The sequence below is a fragment of the Podarcis raffonei genome, chromosome 15, assembly GCF_027172205.1.
Source record: "Podarcis raffonei isolate rPodRaf1 chromosome 15, rPodRaf1.pri, whole genome shotgun sequence".
Classification (NCBI taxonomy): Eukaryota; Metazoa; Chordata; class Lepidosauria; order Squamata; family Lacertidae; genus Podarcis; species Podarcis raffonei.
Window position 1 is genome coordinate 1,121,136 of NC_070616.1, and position 15,217 is coordinate 1,136,352.

The 15,217-nt window shown below is 51.2% G+C and overlaps 1 protein-coding gene across 1 annotated transcript; it reads right to left on the bottom strand.

Annotated features, from left to right (window-relative positions):
• Window positions 1-4,931: 4,931 nt before the first annotated feature.
• On the bottom strand, window positions 4,932-13,597 carry TLCD1 (TLC domain containing 1). The gene is made up of 4 exons (XM_053367171.1): window positions 13,389-13,597; window positions 10,995-11,077; window positions 7,537-7,619; window positions 4,932-5,648 (listed from the first exon to the last, which is right to left on the bottom strand). Exons 1-4 carry the CDS (start codon window positions 13,577-13,579, stop codon window positions 5,268-5,270), a joined length of 738 nt encoding a protein of 245 aa, XP_053223146.1. The 5' UTR covers window positions 13,580-13,597; the 3' UTR covers window positions 4,932-5,267.
• Window positions 13,598-15,217: the final 1,620 nt, after the last annotated feature.

Consider the following 15,217-nt stretch of genomic DNA (forward strand, 5'->3'; position numbering starts at 1 on the left):
TAATTTGCAGCACCTTAAATGGTGGTTGTTGTTTTTTATAATATTATATTATTTCATTATTTTATTTTTGCTTGGGGTGGGATAAGCATTTAGTCAGCACTATTGTTTCTTGTTTGTTTTGTTTTGTTTTATTATTATTATTATTCTGTTAAATTATTATATAGTTTGTATTTTGCTTTTTAAGGGGAAGGGTCATGACTGCCTGGGAGTGGGCCTCAGCCAATAGATTGGGTGGGGCAGGTTCCACAGGGGGGGATGTATTGGGACACCCGATCTCAGTGATCACGGGCAGGAGGAGGAGTTATGCTAAGACCAGACCATGTCATTACCGAGGAGGCTGGTTTAGTCGTTGTTTGAGGACTATCCCTGCCTCCAGGTCTGGTCCTGACCGGAAGGATACAGTAATCAGCAAGGGGAACCCACATGACCTGAAAGTGTTGCTGTGCAATGCCAGGTCAATGATGAATAAAACCACTGCCATCCACGACCTGATTGTGGATGGAGGATTTGACCTGGCATGTGTGACAGAGACCTGGTTGGATGAAGCAGATGGGCCTGTCCTTGCCGCTGCTTGCCCACCAGGTTTCTCTTACGCACAGCAACCCAGGTCATGTGGGCGGGGAGGGGGGGTTGCAGTGATTTTTAGGAAGTCATTAGTCTGCACCAGACGTCCTATTGGGAAGACCCAGTTTTCTGAGTGCATGTTCTGGAAGTTGGGCAATAGGGGCAGTACAGGATTCCTACTGGTGTACCGACCTCCCCGCTGCACCAAGGATTCCCTGCCCGAGCTGCTTCAGGTCGTGGCGGATATGCTCCTGGAGACACCTAGCTTGGTTGTCCTGGGGGATTTTAACATCCATGCCGACACGACCTTACAAGGGGCCGCTCGGGACTTCGTGGAAAGCATGGCCTCCATGGGGCTGTCCCTGAATAAGTTTGGCCCAACTCATAGCCGTGGACATGCCTTAGACTTGGTGTTCACCTCTATGGATGGTGGTGATCTGACACTAACTAAAAGCGAAACAAAAGAAGTGCCATGGTCAGATCACTTCCTGGTGCAACTGGACTTCTCCGCAACCCTTCCCCTCTGCAGGGAGGTGGGACCGATTCGGATGGTCCGCCCCCGCCACTTAATGGATCCAATTGGCTTCCAGAGAGTGGTAGGGGATGCTTTATCCCAAGTTGATGGCCTTTCAGCTGATTCCCTGGTGGCACGCTGGAATGCGGAGTTAACCAGGGCTATTGACTGTCTGGCTCCGAAGCGCCCTCTCCGATTGCATGGAGCCCGGACAGCCCCGTGGTTTTCCCCGGAGCTGAGGGTGATGAAACAATCGTTGAGACGGCTAGAGCGCCGGTGGCGGAAAACTCATTCTGAATCAGACCGGACACGGGTTAGAGCTCAACGTCGAGCCTACCAAGTGGCAATGGCGACGGCGAAGAGGGCCTTCTTCGCCGCCTCCATTGCATCTGCAGAAAACAGCAGCAGGAGACTTTTTCAGGTGGTTCGCAATCTATCGGAACCACCTGTACCATCGGGGCCTGGTAGGGACCCCAAGATCTCCTGCAATGCTTTTGCAAAGTTTTTTGCAGATAAAATCGCTCAGATTCAGAAGGAGGTAGACTCCACCGTGGGAGCAGGGCCAGGGCGGGAGAGTGCTAGAGTTCTGTCTGGTCCTGTTACATGGGATCAATTCCAATCTGTTACCTCCGAGGATGTGGACAGGCTGCTTGGACAAGTGAAACCGACCACCTGTCTCCTTGATCCTTGCCCATCCTGGCTGATAAAAGCAAGCCGGGAAGGGCTGGGCGATGGGCTCTGCGGGGTGGTGAATGCTTCCCTCTGTGAGGGAGCCTTCCCAGACCCGCTGAAAGAGGCGGTCATTAAACCGCTTCTTAAAAAAACATCTTTAGACCCGGGCAATTTGGCCAACTATCGCCCAGTCTCAAATCTGCCATTCTTGGGCAAGGTGATTGAGCGGGTGGTTGCTGAACAACTCCAAGCACGCCTGGAGGAAACAGACCATTTGGATCCCTTCCAATCAGGATTCAGGCCTCACCATGGGACTGAAACTGCCTTGGTCGCGCTGGTTGATGATCTCCGGCGGGCTAGGGACAAAGGTGAGAGCTGTTTCCTAGTTCTGCTGGATCTCTCAGCGGCCTTTGACACCATCGACCATAACATCCTTCTGGACCGTCTAGAGGGGCTGGGAGCTGGGGGCACTGTCATACAGTGGTTCCGCTCCTTCCTCCTGGGCCGTGTCCAGAAAGTGGTGGTGGGGGATGAGTGTTCAGACCCCTGGGCTCTCACTTGTGGGGTGCCTCAGGGTTCTGTCCTCTCCCCCATGCTTTTTAATATCTATATGAAGCCACTGGGAGAGATCATCAGGGGGTTTGGACTGGGTGTTCATCAGTATGCAGATGACACCCAGCTCTACCTCTCCTTTAAATCAGAACCAGTGAAGGCGGTGAAGGTCCTGTGTGAGTGCCTGGAGGCGGTTGGAGGATGGATGGCGGCTAACAGATTGAGGTTGAATCCTGACAAGACAGAAGTACTGTTTTGGGGGGACAGGGAGCGGGTTGGTGTGGGGGATTCCCTGGTCTTGAATGGGGTAACTGTGCCCCTGAAGGACCAGGTGCGCAGCCTGGGAGTCATTTTGGACTCACAGCTGTCCATGGAGGCGCAGGTTAACTCTGTGTCCAGGGCAGCTGTCTACCAGCTCCACCTGGTACGCAGGCTAAGACCCTACCTGCCCGCGAACTGTCTCGCCAGAGTGGTGCATGCTCTAGTTATCTCACGCTTGGACTACTGCAACGCGCTCTACGTGGGGCTACCTTTGAAGGTGACCCGGAAACTGCAATTAATCCAGAATGCGGCAGCTAGACTGGTGACTGGGAGTGGCCGCCGGGACCACATAACACCGGTTCTGAGAGATCTGCATTGGCTCCCAGTACGTTTCCGAGCACGATTCAAAGTGTTGGTACTGACCTTTAAAGCCCTAAACGGCCTCGGTCCTGTATACCTGAAGGAGCGTCTCCACCCCCATCGTTCAGCCCGGACACTGAGATCCAGCGCCGAGGGCCTTCTGGCGGTTCCCTCATTGCGAGAAGTGAGGCTACAGGGAACCAGACAGAGGGCCTTCTCGGTAGTGGCGCCCGCCCTGTGGAACGCCCTCCCATCAGATGTCAAAGAGATAAATAATTACCTGACATTCAGAAGACATCTTAAGGCAGCCCTGTTCAGGGAAGTTTTTAATATGTAACGCTGTACTGTTTTTAACACTGATTGGGAGCCGCCCAGAGTGGCTGGGGAAACTCAGCCAGATGGGCGGGGTATAAATAATAAATTATTATTATTATTATTATTATTAGACTTAGCTTGATGAGCATCCTGTTTTCGCCAAATGGCCAACCAGATGGCCCAATGGGAACCCTTCAAGCAGGTCACCTGACTGCGGTAGCACTTTACCGCTTTTGCTTCAGAGCAGCTTGAAATTCAGGGGTACACTGCTCCTGAAGGTGGAGGCTCCACCTAGCCAGCCTGACTGGAAGCATTCAAGAGCCTTCTCCTGCTCAGTGGAGTTGTCTAGACCTCCTCTGAAGCAGCTAAACCAACCCCTACCTGGTGACAGCAATTCTGAAAGTTTCTTATGCTTTGGGTGAAGGAAGTTTCTATTTTTTGTTGGGAAGTTTTATACGCCTCCTCTTCTTACTCACTCTTCTACTAAACTGAAAGAATCCCCAAACACTGAAGGCTTGAGGTGAGGAACCTCAAGCCTGGGGCTCAATGTGGCCCTCTGCTCCCTTCCATCAGGCCCTTGAGACTTTCCCCAGGCCACAAACACTCCCCCCAAGGGGAGTTGCCAGGCTGGGAAGTGTCCTTGAAGCTGACAAAGCTTACTTAAAGAACGGGAGAGTTGGAAGGGACCCCACGTCTCATCAGGCCCAACCCCTTTCTTGTCTGGACGGAGGATGGCGAGACACGTGTGGGAGCCTGTGTGGAATTGTTGCCCCCTTGAAAAAACACATCTGGTGGGGACGGCTTTTATCGAGAACAGCTTTTAATGCATGAAACTACCCTTTCCCCTTCCGTTTTCCAAACCACCAACAGCGAACAAGGCAAAGACTCAACCCCAACCGCCAAATCTTCCCATCTTCTCTTGCTTCCTGCTGAGCTCAGATTGGCTCGGGCCGCTTGGCGCGGCACTGCCTCCCCTCTGAATTCAGAAGGCGTCACCCTCGTCTAGTAAGGCAAGGCCCGGTGGGGTGGGGTGGGGAGCCCCCTAACCCCACCGGGCCCAGAACAAGGACAGGAAAAGGCTTGGAAAGAACATCACAGTGAGAACAGCGCGGTCCTCGGCGGATAAGGCACACGGGCAGCGGAGGAGCGCGACGACAACGGCTCTCCCTTTGGCACTGCCCAAACCGTCCTCTCCACCCGCCGAGGAGTCCGGGAGAGACCACAAGAGGCGGCTCAGTCCGTCAGGAACTTCTTCTCGCTGTCGGGGCCCCGGGCGCCCGGGCAGAAGTCGGAGCGCATGAGGCGCGAGAAGTAGATGAGGATCATGCCGTCGAGGAGGACCAGGTTGACCATGAGGAAAGCGCCCTGGCCGCGCATCTCCACGAAGCGGATGAAGTACCAGGTCAGGTAGGCCTGGGGGGCCAGGCGGAAGAGGAAGTAGACCACCACGTTGACGTACTTGGGAAGGGAAGTACGTCCCTTCAAGGGAAGATCTGGAACACAGGATGCAGCCACAGCAGATAAGGCCCCGCAAACTCTGGAGTCTGCCAAAACCTCTTGCCTGCTTTGACAGAGGGTGGTGAGCATGTGCAGAAACCCTGTCCTTGCGTGACCTCATTCTACCTTTTTAAAAGTTATTTTTCTCATATTTAGTAAAGCAAGCTTAAAAACACTGACAAGACTCAACCCCAACCGCCAAATCTTCCCATCTTCTCTTGCTTCCTGCTGAGCTCAGATTGGCTCGGGCCGCTTGGCGCGGCACTGCCTCCCCTCTGAATTCAGAAGGCGTCACCCTCGTCTAGTAAGGCAAGGCCCGGTGGGGTGGGGTGGGGAGCCCCCTAACCCCACCGGGCCCAGAACAAGGACAGGAAAAGGCTTGGAAAGAACATCACAGTGAGAACAGCGCGGTCCTCGGCGGATAAGGCACACGGGCAGCGGAGGAGCGCGACGACAACGGCTCTCCCTTTGGCACTGCCCAAACCGTCCTCTCCACCCGCCGAGGAGTCCGGGAGAGACCACAAGAGGCGGCTCAGTCCGTCAGGAACTTCTTCTCGCTGTCGGGGCCCCGGGCGCCCGGGCAGAAGTCGGAGCGCATGAGGCGCGAGAAGTAGATGAGGATCATGCCGTCGAGGAGGACCAGGTTGACCATGAGGAAAGCGCCCTGGCCGCGCATCTCCACGAAGCGGATGAAGTACCAGGTCAGGTAGGCCTGGGGGGCCAGGCGGAAGAGGAAGTAGACCACCACGTTGACGTACTTGTTGACCAGGTAGAGGGTGGGGAAGGGCAGGTGGCCCAGGCGCATCATCATGCGGAGGGTCAGGAAGATGTTGCTCACCTCCACAAAGAGGGTCACCAGGCCAGCGGCCACAAAGCGGTTCAGGAGGATCCCAGAAAACAGTCCCATGATGGCCTAAGGAGGAAAGAGGAGGAGAGGGAGGAATCGTGTCTTTAAACATAATAATAGGCGAAGATGAAGTTGACGGGCAAAACAAACTACAGTGGTACTTTGGGTGAAGAACTTAATTTGTTCCGGAGGTCCATACTTAACCTGAAACTGTTCTTAACCTGAAGCACCACTTTAGCTAATGGGGCCTACCGCTGCCACTGTGCAATTTCTGTTCTCATCCTGAAGCAAAGTTCTTAACCCGAGGTACTATTTCTAGGTTAGTGGAGTCTAACCTGAAGCATCTGTAACCTGAGGTAAAATGAAATGGTAAAGGGACCCCTGACCATGAGGTCCAGTCGTGACCGACTCTGGGGTTGTGGCACTCATCTCGCTTTAGTGGCCGAGGGAGCCAGCATACAGCTTCTGGGTCATGTGGCCAGCATGACTAAGCCGCTTCTGGCAAACCAGAGCAGCGCAAGGAAATGCCGTTTACCTTCCCGCTGGAGTGGTACCTATTTATCTACTTGCACTTGACGAGCTTTTGAACTGCTAGGTTGGCAGGAGCAGGGACTGAGCAACAGGAGCTCATCCCGTCACGGGGATTTGAACCGCCGACCTTCTGATCGGCAAGTCCTAGGCTCTGTGGTTTAACCCACAGTGTCACCCGCGTCCCTTCGAACCCGAGGTACCACTGTAATGAACTATGCAGGAAAGAATAGAAAGAATAAGGATATTGTTCTTCTTTTATTTCCTTTTTCTCTCTTCTTTTTTTAAAAAAGGGAGAAATGTTCAGGCATAATTAGTAAACTTTGCGTATTGGCTTCTACATTAGTTGACCTCTTAAAGGTCACTTGTAATAATATGCATAAGGTTTTAAAATTGGATAGTTAAGAGTATAAGACTCAGTGGACGTGTATAAATGAGTAGAAAAAATGGAACCAGGAGGGGGAGTCTGCGGGAAGTCAATTAAGAAGTGTGATTTTTTAAATCTGTCCTTTTGTTATCATAAAGTATCAAAACAAAACATAATAATAGGCAGCCCTGCTAGATCAGGCCAAAGCGGAATCATTTGCCCAGCACTCTTGCTGTCCCGGAATCATGAGGACTAGGAACTCGCCACTTAAAAACAAAAGCGAGTTTCTCTGAAAGCTGAATTCTGCAGTGTCAAAGAACATCAGAAGAGCCTGCTGAATCAGACTCAAGGGGCCCCTGGGCCTAGCCCAGCATCCTGTTCTCACAGATGTCTAAGAGTTCCAGTGTTAAGAGAAAAAAACTTTTCACTATCCACTTTCTTGTTGCCAGACATGATTTTATAAATGTCTATTGCGTTGTCTCTTCTTCACCTTTTCTCTAAACTAAAGAGTCCCAAACTTTCCCTCTGAAGAGAGCTGTTCCACTCCCTTGATCATTTTGGTCTATCAGAGTAGCAGAGATTAGCAAATCAAGGGATTCCCAGAACTGTAGCGTTGGAAGGGAACCCAGAGGGCATCCCGCTCACCCCCTTGGTCAAGGGAAGATCTGGAACACAGGATGCAGCCACAGCAGATAAGGCCCCGCAAACTCTGGAGTCTGCCAAAACCTCTTGCCTGCTTTGACAGAGGGTGGTGAGCATGTGCAGAAACCCTGTCCTTGCGTGACCTCATTCTACCTTTTTAAAAGTTATTTTTCTCATATTTAGTAAAGCAAGCTTAAAAACACTGACAATACCAAGCTCGTTTATATCACAATTTGCAAACGGCACACATTCATGTTTACTAACGAACTCGTGAAACGGGACTTTTTTCCAGCAGGGGAAAATAAAAAAGAAAAACCAGGGAAATTTCCTGCTTCGCATCTCTGTGACTCAGAGCCAGCCGAGGGCGGCCACCGGCCTCTGAGTTGCCTCTCCTGGCCCATGAGGGCCGGTACTTGCCATGGCATGGTGGACCAGGTACTCCCACGAGGCCCGAGACTGGCGGCAGACGATGATGTCCAGAGTGTCATGGATGAAATAACCTGGGGAGGAAGAAGAAGAGTTATAGAGTTGGAAGGGACCTCGTGGGTCATCCAGCCCAACCCTCAGCACCCCCAAGGGTGGGGGAACCTGCGGTGTGGCCTTCCAGGATGCACAGGAACAGACTTGGTCATTTTTGATAATATGGCGCCCTGAGCGAGGCCAAAATGTGGTGCCCCAAAACGAATCTTCTCCATTTTGGCCCCTCAGCCTGGCGCCCTGTGTGGAGGAACTGCTCTAAATCTGGTGCCAGGACTCCAGTTCCCATCTTACCATCACCTAAAACTATTAAAAGGCCCAAAACTTTTATCCTTTTACCCTGAAAGGTTAGCACCACAACCCCCTTAAATTTCAGCTCTTTTTAAACTCCTGCACCAAAAATGATCTAACCCGCTTTGAGATTATTATTTTGTGAAAACGTTGTGAATAAAAGGACGAAAATGACAACACTGTGACCTTGGGGTATTAAACTGAGGAACACGGGGAGGTACCACTGGCCCATCTAGCTCAGTACTGCCTGCACTGACTGGCAGCAGCTCTCTAGGGTCTCTCCCAGCCCAACGTGGGGGTGCTACTGAACCTTTTGCATGCCAAGCAGAGCCTCTGCCTTTGAGCCTTAAAATACATCAAGACTCCAGTCCTCAGAGTTGGTTTTAAATCAGAACAAAAGAAGTCGCTTTTTTCTAACTCAAGACCATTCATCATCCACCTAGCTCAGTACTGTCCACACTGACCGGCAGCAGCACTCCAAGGTTTCAGACAGGAGTCTTTTGCCTACCTGGAGACACCAGGGATTGAACCTGGGATCGCCTGCACACAAGGCAGAGGCTCTGCCACTGAGCTATCCTGTATTCAAGGAAGTCACATGAGGGAGCGGCCCGGCCTGCTCACAATCCCAGGAAAACCTCGCGTTCACACAGAAGGCTCCAAATATTGATGGGCACCCAGCAGAATCAGGGGAGCCTCAAACTCCACAATACAGAGCACAGCTCCCAACTCTCAGCTGGGGAAAAATTAGCAACACCAGCCGTGTTTCCGTTACGCTGTTGAGCAAAAAAGGAAGTTGGCAGCAGCGCTGAGTGTCTGGTGGATTTTATTTCCATACAGCTGACCTGCAGAACTACCTTGCTGCAGCACGCGATATCGGGAGGGTTTGCACGCCAAGGGACAGCAGAAAAATATCTGCACAGAGAAATCACGGGGGCACGTGAGGTCGACCCAAAGCAGCGTCAGAAACTCTGCCTGGTTGCCTGTAACTTCACTTTTCGCAGTGAGGGAACCGCTGGAAGGCCATCAGAGCTGGACCTCAGTTTCTGGGGTGGAGACGCTCCTTCAGCTAAGTGGGGCTGAGGCCATTTAGGTTCACATTAGATGTCTCATTTAGGGCTTCAAAGGTCAGCACCAACACTTTGAACGGTGCTCGCAAACGTCCTGGGAGCCTTCTCCTCCGTGACCTAACAAGAGCCTGCTAGATCGGGCCCAAGGGGGCCCATCTAGTCCATCAGGCTGTTCCCACCATAGCCAAATGCCCCAAAGACCAGATAGACTGCCTTGGGACCTGGAGGTTCCATAAGACCATAGGAAGACCCTGGTTGCTGGATCAGGCCAGAGGTCCATCTAGACCAGCCTCGTATTCTCACAGCGGCCAACCAAGTGCCCCAGTGGGAAACCCACAATCTTGATCGCAACAACAGCTCTGCCCTCCTGACATTTCCAGCAACTGGTATTCAGAAGCATCCCTTCCTCTGACCGCCGTGGCAGAGCAGAGCCATGGCGGCTAGTAGCCCAGTCCATGGGACTCTCAAGAGTCTCCTCCAGCACCATAATTCAAAAGCGCCAAAGAACTGATGCTTTTGAATTCTGGTGCTGGAGGAGACTCTTGAGAGTCCCATGGACTGCAAGAAGATCAAACCTCTCCATTCTGAAGGAAATCAGCCCTGAGTGCTCACTGGAAGGACAGATCCTGAAGCTGAGGCTCCAAGACTTTGGCCACCTCATGAGAAGAGAAGACTCCCTGGAAAAGACCCTGATGTTGGGAAAGATGGAGGGCACAAGGAGAAGGGGACAACGGAGGACGAGATGGTGGGACAGTGTTCTCGAAGTGACCAGCATGAGTTTGACCAAACTGTGGGAGGCAGTGGAAGACAGGAGGGCCTGGTGTGCTCTGGTCCAGGGGGTCACGAAGAGGCGGACGTGACTAAACGACTAAACAACAACAAGAACAACAGCCCTCGATAGCCCTCTCCTCTACAGACTCCCATCATCCCTGACCGCTAGCTGGGAGCCGTATCAGAAACATCTGGAGGTCAGGCGGTTGGCAAAAGCCATCCCCGATTCTTGCCCCCCCCGGCAATCAATCCGACTAATGTTTTAACATTGCAGTTTAAAAGCTTCTGAAAGCCCTGCTCATTATTTCAGCTTACAACTGCTCTTAACTTAGGAACAAAGGCATTAAGTGTAGATGCATCAAAATACGGGAAATGTGAGCCATTATCCTATCTACCCGATCCAAAAACCACACATACAGCAGTTGCTCATCTTCTGTGGGAAAAGGCTGCTAAACCTTCCATCTCTCTGAGCTGCATCTTGGAGAATCAGAGAGTTGAAAAGGGCCTTCAAGGGTTATCCAGTCCATCTCCTTGCAATGCCGGAATAGCATCTATATTATTATTATTATTATTATTATTATTATTATTATTATTACCCCTAAGTCCTTTTCACATGGACTGCTGTCAAGCCAGGTGTCCTCCATCCTATATCTGTGAATGTGATTATTCCCAATTATTACATTTGTCCCCACTGAAATCCAGTATGTTTCCAAGCACATTTCAAAGCATTGTTGCTGACCTTTAAAGCCCTAAATGGCCTCGGCCCAGTAGACCTGAAGGAGTGTCTCCACCCCCATCGTTCAGCCCGGACACAGAGGTCCAGCTCCGAGGGCCTTCTGGCAGTTCCCTCCCTGGGAGAAGTGAGGTTACAGGGAACCAGGCAGAGGGCCTTCTCGGTAGTGGCACCCGCCCTGTGAAACGCCCTCCCAGCAGATGTCAAAGAGAAAAACAACTACCTAACATTTAGAAGACATCTGAAGGCAGCTCTATTTAGGGAAGTTTTTAATATTTAATGCTGTATTGTTTTTAATACTTGATTGGGAGCTGCCCAGAGTGGCTGGGGAAACTCAGCCAGATGGGCGGGGTATAAATAATAAATTATTATTATTATTATTATTATTATTATTATTAATACTACTACTACTTCCTTTTTTGGCAAAACTACTCTGCGCCGCCTTTTGCCCGTTAGGCTGCCTTACTCCATCAGAGACAAGCCACTGGGTTGCTGCCCGCCTGAGCCCAGCACCGCTAGCATCACCTGCTTCTCACCTGCGGAAACACACAGCAGCAGATGCCCGGATCGAGAGGTTGAGTTGATGAGGTCGGCAAAAGCCCCAGGCATTTTCCACACCCTGGTTCATGGGATAGAAAACAAGAGATTCACAAGTTAGGACAGGCCATCTACAATGAGGACTTTTAAAAAGGGTAAATTCAGGAGAAACAAGTTCCTCCTGGCCCAAGCCTTGCCAGGGTCACACGCTCTTTAAGGGCCAGTCCTGTTCCTTGATCAACCCACAAAATCCATGTCATATTACAAGGAAGAGATCCCTGAGCAAAACTGGTGGATCATGGAACTAAGCCAAACTAAGGGGAAGGGAGTATATGACAGGCACAGACCACCAGAATTACTGGCCAGGGAAAGCTGGGCTCCTTCCCAGACCCAAAACGGGATCTCTTGCACACAGACACAAATGCAAACTAAAATAATCAAGATTCACATTAGATGTCTCAAATCCAGCACAGATACCATTTAGAATTTCCCTAAATTCAAAATGGGGGCGTTCTTTCCTTCTCCAAAATCCCAAGTGTTTAAAAAGAGAGACAGACAGAAACAGAGAAAACTCCAAAAAATAAATAAATTGGTTTGTTGTTGTTCTTAGCTGCTACTAACTAAAGCAAGTCTGCTTTTAGCACAATGTCTGCCACTCTTTAAAGTCTCTTTAAACTGTTTTGTCCCGTTTTATGCAAAATGCTTAAGATTATTTTTTAGCAGTATATAAATATTGCTAAATAAAACAACATAGCATTACGAAGGATAACCATTTATTGCAACATGCAGTGGTGTGGGGAACTTCATGGCCTCTCTCTCGGAGACAACCATTAGGGATTTCCTAATGCACGAAGATCCGAAACCAGGTTCTTGGCGTTCACACACACAAGCGCACAGATGTCCTTTTTCACAAGCAAGAGATTCTGGCTGGCATCTTGCCAGCACCTGCTGGAATGAGGAGGGACTGGAGACCCACAACAGGTGCATAGGGGCAGGGGGCGACCACCTGCGCCAGCCCCCTTGGGCAACCCCAGCCTGCTAAGAGAGGCTGTGCCAAGGCAGGGACTGACACATCCAGGGCCCCGCCTGCGGCCTCCTCTTGGGGAGACGGACCGGTTTTCTCCTTTGGAGAAGGTGAGTTAAGAAACATTGGAAAGAACAGGTGAAGGATGCCCCACCTTGGCAGTGTGGGAGAGCAGGGCATCAGGCAACTGCTTGGCCAGCCGCAGGCTTCCTTGGACGTTGCAAAACCCTGCTGAGGTTCACCAGGTTCCCTCCCCAAATCTGTGTGGGCTTCCTTGCGAGTAGGGCAGCCCACACTCTGTGTACACTCAGGGGCACCCTCTCCTTTCATTAACTTATTTCTGGTCTCTCCAGTTTTCCTGGAACAGGGCTGACCTCGAGGAAATTTGCCAGGAAGCACCTTCTAGGGAACAGGTAGAACCAGGAAAGGGAAAATCCATCATCTCCAAGGACAAAAGCAGCCTTGTTTCAAGGCCCCGGCAGGCAGCCCTTGGCAAGAGCCTGAGAACAGGAGCCGGGTCTTAACCTGAGCGGCGCTGGCGCCAGGCTGCTGCCCTGGGAGAGAGGAGGGCAGGGAACAGAAGCCGCATCTGGTAGCCCCACCCTGGGGAGCAACTTCTTCTTTCAAAAAGAGACAAGGGGGGAAAATGTCCTCTGTTTTGCAACATGCTGTCTAGGCTGCAGGAGGGGTGGCACTCTGTACATGCCCAGAAACCACCACCACCACTCCCAGCCACCACAACGCCAGCCTTGCAAAATACATCCTCCCTGAGAGATGATGTTTATGTAAGGAGTGTTCTCTGGGCATGTGCAAAGGCCACCAGGCTCTGGGAAGTGCAAAGGCAGTGGCGGGGGAGGCACTTTGTGCATGCTCAGAGACCACCCCACCCCCACCTAGAAACCCACCCCGGCTTTCCAAGACGCCTTTTCCCCAGCAGTGGACTGGCGGGGGGGGGGAGGGATGGGAAGGGGGGTCTCTCTGTGCATGCTCAGAGGCAGCCTCGCCCCGGGTGCCGATCCAAGAGGGGAGGGCACTCTGTACATGCCCAGAAACCACCACCACCACCCTCACCCCCAGCCACCACGACGCCAGCCTTGCAAAAGACATCATTCCTGAGAGATGATGTTTATGTAAGGAGCGTTCTCTGGGCATGTCCACTGGCAAGCAGGCTCCGGGAAGTGCAAAGGCAGCAGCGGCGGCGGCGGCGGCGGCGGGGGAGGCACTTTGTGCATGCTCAGAGACCACCCCCACTACGGCTTCCCATGACGCCTTTTCCCCGGCAGTGGACTGGCGGGGGGGGGTGTCTCTCTGTGCATGCTCAGAGGCAGCCTGGCCCCAGGAGGAGAGGGCGGCCCTGCTCCGCACTCACCCGACCACGGCCCAGATCCCGGCCACGACGGAGTGGACGAAGGAGACGAGCAGGTTCCTCCAGCGCCAGGTGCGCGTGGCGTCGAGGCGGACGTGCGCCGGCAGCGGGCTGAGCCGGAGCCCCTGGCGGAGGGCGGCGAAGGCCAGCGTGGAGCCCGCCACCAGCCCCGCCGAGCGCAGCCACGGGCCCATCGCCCGCCCGCCCGCCTCCCCGCCTGCCTCCCGCCCCGCTCCCGGCGCGCCGCCCCGGCCCACGTGCGCGCCCGCCCGCCGGGAGGAGCCCCGCCCAGGGGAGGAGCCCGCCCGGACCACGCCCCGGGGAGGGGCCGCCGCCGCCAGGCCACGCCCCCCGCCCGCTGTGCGATTGTCACCGTCGCCCCATTGTTGTTGAGCGGCGCTGCAGCGCTATCGCGACGGAGGCACTATTATTATTATTATTATTATTATTATTATTATTATTATTATCAATCACCCAGTAATATTAGCAGCTTCGTTCTCAAGCTGCCAAGGAGTAGCAACATCATCATCATTATTATTATTATTATTAATCACCCAGTAATATTAGCAGCTTCGTCCTCAACCTGCCAAGGAGTAGTAACATTATTATTATTATTATTATTATTATTATTATTATTATTATTAATCACCCAGTGATATTAGCAGCTTCGTCTTCAAGCCGCCAAGGAGTAATAACATCATCATCATCATCATCATTATTATTATTATTATTATATCTTGTCTATTTTTAAAAAAATTCATCATAACCAGGGCCGGATTTAGGTTTGATGAGGCCCTAAGCTACTGAAGGGTATGGGGCCCTTTATATGTCCAGCTGTCAACAACAAATTGTTGCTGTTTTTTGTGTTGAATATATGCTATATGGTAATTTATGGATCTAATAGGTATCTAAAGCCATTTGCCACTGTTGCTGTATGTAGGTTTATTTTATTTGTTTTTGTCTTATATTTTGGAAATGTACATCCAGAATTTTTTCCTTTAAGTCTTTTGGGGCCCCCAAAGCTATAGCTTGTTTAGCTTATACGTAAATCTGGCACTTACCATCACCCCAGTGATAAGGAGAGTATCATCTTCGTTCTCAAGGTGCCACATAATAAGGACTTTATTATCATTTTATGGCTTTATTTCTAGTGGCTTCACCATATGGAATTGCCACTGATTTTTTGTGCAAGCCTGCAATAACATCTCTTTTTTTAAAATAGAAACCAGCCTTGTGGTACTTATGAATGCTAACAGTATTATGGTGACTATTAATTAAATTGTATACTGCGTACAGGCCCTTGTTCTCCCTCCAGCTGAAGACTTTCTTGTTCCAACAGGCTGTTGGCAACTGACTGCTTTTAAGGAAAGGGCTGGTACTGTGCTATTTTATTGTAATTATCTGTATGTTGTAAACATATTATAATGCATACACATTCTGTTACTATTTAATTTTTTTTAAGGATTGCTTCACCATCCCATTTGTTTGGCTGTCTCTTTTTTAGCTGTAAGCCACTTTGAGTCCCTTGCCAGGGAGGAAAGCAAGATATAAATATATATTATAGGTCGAAAATGGCTTCTTTTATTACGGCCAGAGCGACAGTCCACGTCACCAGATGCGCAGAGCATTAGCCTGAGTTGTCACTGAGCCACTGATGTGAAGAGTGGGCCCTTTGACACTGGGTGGCAGCAACACACCACAATATTTGATGGGCCGTTTTTTGTTTATCCAGAGACTTTCCTTGCTGGGGAAGAAGGATAAGGCTTCCGCCAGGCACCTGGAATAGTTATTTCACTCGATTTCCCCCGGCCGAATGCCCCTCACTCTCTTCA